The sequence below is a fragment of the Charadrius vociferus genome, unplaced genomic scaffold (genome assembly GCF_000708025.1).
Source record: "Charadrius vociferus isolate BGI_N301 unplaced genomic scaffold, ASM70802v2 scaffold214, whole genome shotgun sequence".
Classification (NCBI taxonomy): domain Eukaryota; kingdom Metazoa; phylum Chordata; class Aves; order Charadriiformes; family Charadriidae; genus Charadrius; species Charadrius vociferus.
The window spans coordinates 3,623,279-3,634,777 of NW_009647955.1; the positions used below are offsets into that span (position 1 = coordinate 3,623,279).

Genomic DNA, 11,499 nt, shown 5'->3' on the forward strand with positions numbered 1-11,499 from the left:
GCATTAAAGTGTTCCCAAAGTGCTCCTCAGCCCCACCCAGGAAAAGCATGGGCAAGTTCCAGCTGTGAAAAACAAATTGTGCCGTTCAGAGGGGACAACTCCCCCATGCACCTGATCTAAAGAAGGAAGTGTTCCTCTTGGTCCGAAGCCTTCCTGACTAATATCTTGTTGCTTCCCTCAGCTGGGGACAGAGATTGCAAAATGCTGTGAGCAGGAAGTCCACCTAGCACCAAAGGGCTAAGAGAGTATGTGCTGGTAGAAGCTGCTGGTTTTGAGTAGGTAAAACCTGCAGAAATGCGCAGTGCCATTGCATTTATGTACAACAGAAGCAGCACAGCAGAGTGAGTAAAAGTCACCATCAAAGGTTAACGGGTGAGGGATGTGAGTTGATGAATGACACGTGGTATGTAGCATGTGCAATTACAGTTAGAAACCCGAGCCAAAACCTCAGATGGTTTAACTTCAGAGCACGTCACAGAATTTAATAAAATTATTCTGAGACCTAGCTGGGTCCCTGTCTGCTAATTCAGGGCGTAGGTCCTTGGAGGTAGTAACCTGTTCAATATCTGCTTCTTTTGGCACTGGTAAAGCAGGAGCTGATGCCAGGTGGCAGCCCAGCCATGCACATCCACTCTAGTAGAGTAAGCTCACACCACAAGGGAGAGCGTGTCCTTGTAGACCCACAGAATGAAATCATAATTTGCAATTATCATGTGTTTCATTCTACTTTTTTTTAAATGGATGTCCCGAACAGATAAATCCCTCAAAAAAGACCTGTTAAACAAAGAAATCATTCCGCTCTGTAGGTCAACAGATTTTTCACCCAGAAAATGCGAGTACCACATGTTTGAAACTGAGAAGAGGGCAAACAGGCTGCCTGGTAGCAGTGAGCTAGCGATAGAACTCTGTGTTATTCCCATCATGGGAAGAGCACAATCGTGCTACGAGGGGATGCTTCTAGAAGGCTTTGGCTATTTGCAGCTCCTTCCAGCTCCAGAAAGCCAAATATTGCCAGAAGGGAAAAAAAAACCCAACAAACGCCAGACACCAGCTAGCACTAGCTGAAACCCCAGGAGCTACAGGAATCCTAGAAGCTGCCTATGTTCAGCAGCCTCTATCAGGAGTAAGTTCTACTTGTTTTCTCGAAGGGGATCTCCCCAGAGGAGTGCTGGTGTCTGAATTAGCTATTTCTCATTTGGAGAAGCCCCCGCTTTTATGGATTGCATAATGCAGTCCAAGCAAGGGATGCAGCAATGGAGTGTTTCAACCATGAATACTTCGCCAATATTCAGTAAGCTGTTCCATTTACAGCTGGCAGCCATTCATACACGGGCAAGGGGACAGGAGGAACACTGTTGTGGCTTTATGCTACTGCAGCCAGCTTTTCTGCTTTCAGTTAATTTAAAAATAAGCCAAAGCTGGGTAGTCTTAGAACAGGGGAGCGCTGCTGGGTTGGTCCTTCCTCTTCTCTTATGTCTCTGAGATAGTCCTTCTACAGCCAACCGCAACTGTCCTGGACACGTATCCTCTGCAGTTTCCTTCAGAGTGTGTCCTCATTGCTGTCAAACGTTGGATTGCTATGGCCTCCCATATTTCTCTCTACTGATATTGCCACAGAATCTGAGAAGAAGGTTTCATTCAGAGGCGGCCAGGCTGAGTCCTGCTCTACCACTCGCTGCAGCTTCTTGTAATGGCTCTTTGAGTGGTACCGGAAGGTCTTTTTCAGCAGCAGCCATAACGGTCTGTTCTCGATGACAGCTTCCTGTAAAAGCAAGAGCAAAAGGAAGATTCTGGAGGACCTGAATAACAGTTTTCCCTCTTCATCCACAGGACACATATGGGGCAAGTAGCGAAGACACAGATCTCCCACCCTGTCGTGCTCATCCACATTCCATAAATAGCCTTTTACTGACCACTTCTCATACCAGTTCGACCACAGGTCTCCACCAGAAAACTGGGACCAGCTCCTCCCGATAATCGTCAGGATCTGAGTCGGAAACATGAAGACTGCCCATCTATCTCTAGCCTGGGGCAGGGCCTGATACATTCTGCTCACCAGAGGAAAGAAAAGGTTGTTGGGCCTTGTATTCCCTTATATCTGATCACTCAGATGTGGGGCTTTGAGGAAAGAGAGTAAGGCCAAGGTAGCAGCAATGGCTCCTGTTTTAATAGATATTCCCAAGCTGGGCTGAGGAGAAGGGAGAAATAGTAAGACCTGACTCTTGTCTCTCCAATTAGTGCTGACAGGTACATTCAATGAAGCATGCTCACCTCGACAAGGAAGGACACAGCAAGTGTGACTGCCAGCATTATCACCATGGAGATTCGCCACGTGGTAGGGGTGCAAACAAGCTGGGAAAAAAGCAGGAGAAGCTGTTACAACAACATGTGCACACACTAGACACTGGTAGGAGCTTGTATCATAGAATCATAGAATCATTTAGGTAAGAAAAGACCCTTAAGATCATCGAGTCCAACCATAAACCTAACACTGCCACTAAACCATATCCCTAAGCACCACGGCTACCCGTCTTTTAAATGCCTTCAGGGATGGTGACTCAACCCCTTCCGTGGGCAGCCTGTTCCAGTGCTTGACAACACTTTTGGTGAAGAAATTTTTCCTAATATCGAATCTAAATCTCCCCTGGCACAACTTGAGGCTGTTTCCTCTCATCCTAACACTTGTTACTTGGGAGAAGAGACCGACTCCCACCTCACTACAACCTCCTTTCAGGTAGTTGTAGAGAGTGATAAGGTCTCCCCTCAACCTCCTTTTCTCCAGGCTAAATAACTCCTGTCCCCTCAGCCACTCCTCATAGGACTTGTTCTGTTGCCCCTCACCAGCTTTGTGTCATCAAAAGCCAGAATCCCACAGTGGCTGTACACTGCTGATGAGCCAATATAGCTACTTGTCTTGAGGAATTATTGATAAAGACACTTTTAAACTTATGATGCAGCAGAGAAAACTGCATTCCAGAACTGCAACGGGAAATCTAAATGCTTCCTTTCTTTCTAATACAGGAAATAGTTAAAAGTCTGAGTATTTCAGCTCCAAACCCGGCTCCAGCTTCTCACAGCTGGCAGCATTGGCTTTCTGGCTCTAGCTCAACTTATTCTGGAGATGCAGCTCAGATCCAAAATGTGAATCAGCAGTTTCTCCAGGGCCAGGCTATAGAGAATTTCTTACCGCCACTCCCTCCTTTTCTCTTCCCAGCAAACCCAGTGTATTCCCTCCAGACAGCCTGGGAGTTTTGCAGTTCTCCCAAAGGCATTTTAGCCCTCACAGCTGCAGTGGTCACAATGTCCTGTGTCACAACAGTCCACAACAGGACTAAGACTTGCTTTGAAGTGCCATCTCGTGGCAGATTCTTTAACTGGGTCTGCCCACTGAGCCGCTGCTCCGGAAACAGTTACATGATGAGGCAGCTTTAGCTGGGCTGTCTGGTGTTCAAAATCCAGGTCCATTCCCCTTGTCTATGTTTCTCTTTCCGTGTTTCACTATTTCCATTTCTAAATCCACTTGCTAACTGTCACACAAAGATACAGGACTGGAATCAACATATTTTTCAGTACTTGTTATCCAAAGCTACCACAGTTCATCACTCTGATGAGAAATGTACTGCAAAAATAGCCATGTGTTGCTTTTGTTGTTTTCTTCCTGCGACTTGTACTACAAGGCTGTGAGTGTCATAGTGGAGGAGGTTAACACCTCCCAGCCTCAACATACTAATTGCCAGGTCCACTGACAACCCTGTCCTATGGCTGATGTAGATCTTATCCTTCCCTTGCATTTCCCCTGAGATGGATTTGCACAAGGCAACTCCCAGATTGCATTCTGCCAGACTCCATAAGCCAAGCCCTATTGGTATTTATTAATCAAGGATCAAGATACATCTTCTATTGCAATGACAGCCCCACTAGTCTTTCTCTACAACTGTTCTAAACCAAAATTCTGCTTTAGGAAACTGAGAGCTGTCTGAAATTTAAACAGGGAGCCTGACAACATTGGGGACTGAGAACTGAGAGATGCTAGGAGTGTGAACTGACAGATCTTCTTTGCAAGAGGATCTGTGTGCAGAGTAGCACAGCCTGAGAAATGTAAGTGCATGGTGCTTTAGTCTAAACTTGCAGAGCATAGCCCCTTTTTTCTCCAGGCTTCACAGCTATCAAGCCAGCAACGTACCGAGCAAGGTAAGCTTAGTGATGTCATCTTCTGTTGCATGGACAATGTGCTGGAACAATCAAACTTACATGTATAGCTGTCCAGGTGTCAGAATGCACAGATCTTAGTTTGGAGCTACTGTATCTCAGAAGGTTCTTCAATCCCATCATCTAAAATCTATCTCTTTAAATTTGATTTGTCTTTAGAGGTGCCATGTATCCCTGCAAACGTCTGTGCCTTTTGTTAAAAACAATCCCACTTATAATAGGCCTGGCAGTAGGAAGAAAACCCACCTTGGAACAATACTCACATCCATCTTAGAGTAGAGATCATCAATATCGGCAAACACCAAGAAGAGGCAAATGCCCAGCTGCCCTGTGAGCACCAGTATGAACACATCTGAAGGGACAAGAACAAGCAAATAAAACCGCAGGTTTATGAGCAAACTCAGCTGCTTGCCTTTTCTACAGAAGATTGTAATAATTTTCTGTGCCAAACAGTCAAAAAAATCCCTTAGATGGGAAGACACTTTGAGCAAAAGAAAAACGAACATAGTAAAATTCCAGCTTTACTCAGTTAAGTAGATATATGTGAGGCTGGGACAAGCGTTGTAGCCACAGGTTTAAAGGCTCCTGCTTTTTTGGCTGGCATCACTTTGGTCAAGTTTTAATTTTCCCTCATGAATTGACCTCCTGAGTTGACTTACTCACAGATCCCTCCTCCTCTCCCCATACTTACAGTTTGTGTAGATGGGTTGCCTGAAAGGCTTTCCCTTGGAAAACACTAGGGCTACAATGAGGCAGTTGATGGTACTTAGCAGCCACACTGTGGTGTTTTCATAGCTCTTGTAGCCATTGGCCGTTTGCTCAAGGGCTTCACCTCTTATCCCATGGAGCCCCAGGCTAGAAATAGAGGAATAATTCTCCATGTGGTTGTTCATTGAGAGGCAGGCGCTGAAAAAGAGTGTCACACTGGTCAGCAAATGATCACTGTCCTGGTTATTTCCCCCAGCTTCCACTAGCACTATCACAAATCCTCCCTCACAGCCATGATTTGCTCCCAGTATCACAAGGATGTAGGTTATTGGCAATGTCCTCAATCTTACCTACTGGGTTGAGCTTGCTGAACTTGGTGGAGCCTGAGCTCAAACCTACTTGGATACCCTGGTCTTCCCTGTAATGAAATACTCCGCTTTGTGCTCAAAAAAAAAAGCATTCTCACCACATGCACTGTGTTGTGCAGCAGACTTGCTGGAGAGCTTAGGGACCTACAGACAGCACTGTTTAATGTGTTTGCACCCTGTGGGGAAGCACAGGATCTGCCTGCAGCTACTGATCAGGCCTGTAGTTAAGCTGATCAATAGTACCATGCAGACCTGTCCCACTAGGTCTGCCCTGCGTCACCCAGAGTCCGAAGCAGGGGACTGTCCTGGTTTCAGCTGGAACAGACTTCATATTCTTTCTAGTGGTTGTTGTGTTTCAGATGTTGTATGAATGGACTGTCAGCAATGCATATTGTTTTAGTTGTTGCTAAGCAATGTTTATGCTTTTCAAGGACTGTTTTCAACTTCCCATAGAAGAGAAGGAGTACAGACAGAACAACAAAATGCCCAATGTAATATTCTGTAGCATAGACATCATGCTCAGTATATAAACGGGGTTGGCCCAGGGGGCACAATGTGCTCCAGACAGTGCCAATTCACCAAGTGATGAGAGTGACCAGTGTCACTATTCTAGTGTCATTATTACTATTATTGTTGTTGTTGTTGTTATTTTCCTTTTCTGATATTGTTCTACTGAACTGCCTTTATCTCAACCCATGAGTGTTTCTCCCCTTTCCCCTCATTTTCTCCCTCTTCTCCCTGGCCCTCCTGGGGAGGGAAGCGGGGTGAGCAAGCAGCTGCATGGTCCTAGCTGCTGGCTGGGGTTAAACTACAACAAGGACCTACCTGTGTATATCAGTCTTGGAATACCAAGGCTGCTCCTGAACGACCACAAACCCGAAGATCTGCATGCTGAGGCTGAAGAGGATGTTAAGTACAACAGAGAGCAGCAACGGGGGAGAGATGAGCTGGCTAGGAGGCCTGTAGGGAACCAGCTTTGGATAGGCACCTGTGAAACTCACTGAAACATGCACAGACAGGTTTACTAGTGTGTCCAAAATACAAGCAGTGCTGCTGTATATTACTGACTGTTATCAATGGCCAGCACTTTTCCAGTCTATAATGTTCTTTATAATACCTACAAATATTACATCAAGTACAAAGTACAGACTTGTTTTCTTACAAAATCTTATTGGCTACAGAAGGGGTTAATTAATGGCATCATACTATCATGAGGCATTTTTGGAAAATAAAACGTTGGATTCTTATTTGGCTACTGTCAGGCTTAAGGATATAAGGATATACTCAAGTTCTTCTGTTCTCTTTCTGTCACTTGTCAACTGTGGGTTGGGATTTTCTGCTACCCATGCTCTGTGCATCCTCCTGGACTAAGCACCTAGTGCCCCCGATTATCTGAGCTGGTAGAGGACTGCATTAGCTGATCCAACAGGTTTTCCTCTGTTCTCAGGTTTAACAACGTTATTCAGATTTTGAGTAAAAGAGCTATACGGATAGCCTTGATGCAGTGTTCCAAATGGGCTACTTACAGCAAGATATCTTTTGGCACACGGTATTGTAGCTGACCCTTTTAGGCTTGATTTAATCAACGCCTTTTCCAGTTGTCTGTGTTCCAGCAGGGATGGAAGACAGCTATGTGGTTTTGATATGTCATTTTCATGCCCCTTGCCATTTCTGCTCCTAAACCTCTTCCTGCATTTACTCTATCTCAACAACCCCATCTTTCTCTTTGACCTCCAGCACTGGTCTGCTCCCTTATTCTTGGCTTACAACTTCCAGCTCTGTAGTGTCTGACATCTGTCATTTCTTTCCTCCTTGAACTTCATGAATTTTGCACGGGCCCACCTCTCAAGCCTGCCAAAAATCCCTCTGGATGGCATCCCTCCCCTCCAGCATGTCGACCACTCCACACAGCTTAGTGTCGTCAGCAAACTTGCTGAGGGTGCACTCAATCCCACTGTCCATGTCACTGACATGGACCCTTAGGTATCTTCTTGATCTACCTTCCTAAGTCAACAGGAAAAACCTGAATAGACTTGCCACTCCATTTGGTCTGTTTTTATTCCTTCTACAGATAACATCCCTGTTATCAACAACCTACAAATGCGCCACTAAGAATTGCCCATCTTATTTCAGAGATTTTCTCAAACAAGACACCTCCTCTACTAATCTAAACATCCTGCGCTCTATGTAGTCTCTCTCTTTTCTCCCTTTCCGTATATAGGATTATGCATTTCCAAGGAGGTGAAAAATATTTGAGATGATTCTCTCATTAATACATAGGATGACTACAGGGCTTACTTGTCACACCAATTACAGTGGTAATAGCCAAATCTTGGAACAAAAATTGGTAATTCCCAAAGGAGTTTAGTTGCTGAAAAGAGGAACACAAAAGAAAAAAAAATCACAAATCAGACATTTGCTGTGGGCTTGTTTATATCGTCTTCAGAAAGCTGTATTCTTTTCACGGAGCTAATGCTCTGCTGTTTGTTCTGAAACACTAGCCAGCAGATAAGGGGACTACACAATCCACCACCCTGCCAATAGATTCAGTCATCACTGGGCCTGCAGTGAATACTTTCATTTTGTGCGTTGTACAGACTAACGATGCTTCCAGTTCACTCAATGCAAAAAAAACCCAAAGAAGGCTATTTGAAGAGACACGCTTTCTCAATCCTGGATGACTTCTGAATGTGAAGCCCTCTTCTCTATTTGGGTAGAAGCCACGCAAAAGTGGCTTAAGGCACTCTAGGGGATTTTGCTTACTTGTCAAGCTAATTTATGCTTTAAATGCTGAATAAATTGCAAGAGCATACGGTCATGCCAGATTCTCCCTTTTCGCAGACATAAGCCCTCATTTAATACACTGTTCAGTATCTCAGCCTTCTTTCTGCCCAGCTTGGATCTTGAGCCCACTGGCTGAAGTTAATGGGAAGAATCTTTCCAGTTTTCAGCTGAGGGTACAGGAGAACCATATGATCACACCACAGAAGTCTGCAGCTCAGATAAAGGTAAAGCTCCATACCCTAGTTTTATTGTGGCTTTTATGACATGTTTCTCCTACAAGGGAGTAGTAGCTCACCCAGTTCTAGCCAACACGTTCCCAAGACATACCCAGTACAGTAGGAGAACACCAAGGTACTGAATGGTGCTGTACAGTGCCATGTACTTGAACATGCAGAAGGAAGTGACGAGGGCAGCACGGCCTTCCCTGTGTGAAGAGATGAATAAAGGACAGCAGTTAGGTGATGGGTCTGCTCCTGTTGCCAGACTCAAAACGCTGTTGAAAACCAAAGCATGTGTCACAAGTAGAGAAGTCTCTGCTAGTATCTTGCTGGGAGGTGAAATCAAAGCAATCTGGCCTGAATCAAAGTAAAATCTTCACTTGCAGAAATCTTGCTGCAAGCAAAAGGGTTTGATTCCAGTCATCTATGTTCCCAAGACTACAGTTTACCCCAGCGAGTCTTCTGCTGACGTTAATAGTGCAGGTAACAACTCCTTATGAGGAAAAACGTACAAAGCCAAGCAGCCACTCAGTGAGTTCAAAGTCACAAGTCCTCCCCTCCTGAACTGAACATACAGTATGCAATGAGGGTAATGCACTCTCTCTTGTTATTCATCTGCCCCAGTAAGCAAAATCAGGACCCTGGCATAACAGATGCTGATGGTTTTTTTGCATAGGGTATCAGAGGCTACACTAACAGTAGTGTACAAGTTGATACTGTGGACATTTGACTCAGCTTTATGGAGCATTGTTCATTTTGCTATTTCTTTTGCATTTAAAATACTGTTAATGACATAAAGCTCAGCTATAGATGCCCTCCTCCTGTAGTTTTGATGGAATTAATATATCTTAACGGAATTTCAAATGGGAACTAGGCAAATGACAATTTCAAGGTCAGAGACATTTATTTTTCTCTACATACATACATTCTGGCCTGGTGAGAACACCCAACGCTAATATTTGAGAGGAGTGGCACCTGCCTCCTTTAGGAAACAAAACCCCATGCTTACCTGATTAGCTCTGGCACACATGCTATGCTGGGGGTTTGGGATGTGAAAGGTGAAGCCACAGATGCCTCCTGCTCCGACAGTGATATCCCTGCATGTGCCACTTTCAGAGCCTGAAAATGACATTCTCCTTTAGTATTCACAAACCAGGAAGACACAGCAATTGATATCTCAGCCAAGAAATGACCCCTTATCACAGGCTGCGTTCTGTGAACAGCAGTGCCTCTTCATTCCCTGGGTGTGCTCCACCCAAAAGGTTCCTCCAGTGGGAGATGGTTGAGGCATCGGGTCCAGAAGAAGAATGGGACTGACACCATGGGAAAGTCCATTTCCCACGGAACCCAAAGCCATCCACCACCACTCTAGCTGCAGAAGACAGGTTTGGCGCTGCCTCCTTTCCCAGCACTTATTTGCAGTCACACCTTATGCAGACAGTCTAGGTTCTCTACTTGCTTCCCCCAAGAGAACCCTTGGGACTTTGTCTTAGGGCAAGCCAGTGCTTCACTGTCTAGGTGGCATTGCTCCCACTGACACAAGGATGTCTGAAGTCATGGAGTAAACTGAACCTGCCCAGAAGGGAGTTATGGGTCCCTCCTGAACATGGACCCTTCCTTTTGACAAAAAAAAACCCAAAACAAAACGTTAATGCACTTCTAAAGTATGCATTTACAAAAACCTTGTAGGGCTACAGCTGTTCCCCATGGAAACTCCTCCTCACCATAGTCTTCTCCACCCCTAGACACTGAAAATTTTGACAGAAACCCCAGTGGAGGATTTGGAGAATCCTCTCGTGGTTTTTGCAAAGGAAATGAATCAGTCCTTGAGACCACAAACTGCAAGAATCTCTGCCTAGGACAGCTCTTGCATGGTAAAAACCACACGGTGGGATCAGTCTGAATCACTACTGGTGCCAGGACAGCTGTTCTGTGAATAAGCAGAGCACTCCGACCTCCAGCATGTGCTGAGTTTGGGGTATTCTACTGGCATTGCATTTGTTTTTCATTTTTTAAATAAATATATTGTAAAGAATTTTCACTTACCCCACAATCATTGGCTCCATCTCCACACATGCCCACAAAGTAACTAAAAAATGAAGTGACCGACAGTTCAGTGCCAGGAAAAGGGAGACCTATAAACAGGAGGGAATCAGAACCTCCTCCATGCGAGTCATACATGCAAGTCATGCGAGATTTTTGTTTTTGCTTTGGGGTTCTGTCCTGCCAAAATCTCCTGAGGCAGAGAGCAAGCGACAGGGGCAGCTGGAGTAAAGAAAGAAGGAGAACATGGGAGAATATGGATATCTGGAGGCAGCTCCCCACCCTGAGTCTGAAATAACCTTGTGAAATGATGAGCCCTAAAAGCAAATTCTTACATCTCCAGCATCCAAGTAAAATCAACATAGTGCTTCAGAAGCTGACTCACTTGTGTCTTTTACTGCTGAGGCCTGGATTTCAGTGCAGGGGAAGTTCTCACTGAGAGGCAGTGATGGTGGTCCAGGGAGGCCAGAGAGTGGTTGGGGCACTCACAGCTGCTCATACCAGGCTTAAAATCTGAAACAGCCTAAAACTTACCCTGCTCTAGGGCAAGGCCAGGGGCTAGGTAGTTGAGGTGAGGGTGGGGGGTCTTCAAAAGACTTGGGAAACAGCTGAATAACAGGCAACAAGACACCTGGGACTCAGGGATACTTATACACCTCTGTGGCTGTGAGCAGCCCAGGGCATACCAATCCAGACGGCCCTGCCCTGTTTTCTAACCCATCACAGTGAGTCAGCAACAGCACAGTAAAAAGACCACTAGCATCAGAAAAGCTGCAGTGCTGGGAGGTATTCCTAAAAATCTTGGGTAGACAAGCGCCCCTCCTTCAGGCCCAAAAAGAGAAATAAGAATGAAGGATGATGTGAAAAAACAAAACCCAAAATCATGGGAGTGTTAGGTTTTTGAGAGGTTGCTAAACCAACATGGTCTTCAGTGTCACTTCTTTAACAGGCCTTTGGAATTCAATAGCCAATGTGTATGTCTGTGGAAGTTTCAGTTTTGTGGACTTCCAGGGAACGCTATGTTAGACAAAAGCTAGCTCTTACTAGACTCTTTTCAAGTCTGGAAATTCATCAAATGCTTCCTTACTCTCTTAGTGCTCATTAGGAACTTACTCCAGCTTTTGAAACTCTTCTACGAGGCTGGATTTTTGACCAGGAGACATTCTAGA

At 45.1% G+C, this 11,499-nt stretch overlaps 1 protein-coding gene across 1 annotated transcript in view; it reads right to left on the reverse strand.

Annotated features, from left to right (window-relative positions):
- Window positions 1-1,540: 1,540 nt before the first annotated feature.
- Window positions 1,541-11,499, reverse strand: part of ATP13A4 (ATPase type 13A4) — a 40,676-nt gene continuing 30,717 nt past the window's right edge. Inside the window, exons 21-30 of the mRNA XM_009883369.1 lie at window positions 11,444-11,494; window positions 10,334-10,376; window positions 9,297-9,406; window positions 8,397-8,493; window positions 7,584-7,656; window positions 6,111-6,285; window positions 4,901-5,115; window positions 4,473-4,561; window positions 2,272-2,352; window positions 1,541-1,762 (exon numbers count right to left, since the gene is read on the reverse strand). Coding sequence (XP_009881671.1) covers window positions 1,541-1,762; window positions 2,272-2,352; window positions 4,473-4,561; window positions 4,901-5,115; window positions 6,111-6,285; window positions 7,584-7,656; window positions 8,397-8,493; window positions 9,297-9,406; window positions 10,334-10,376; window positions 11,444-11,494 — 1,156 coding nt within the window. The remainder of the gene's footprint in view (window positions 1,763-2,271; window positions 2,353-4,472; window positions 4,562-4,900; window positions 5,116-6,110; window positions 6,286-7,583; window positions 7,657-8,396; window positions 8,494-9,296; window positions 9,407-10,333; window positions 10,377-11,443; window positions 11,495-11,499) is intronic.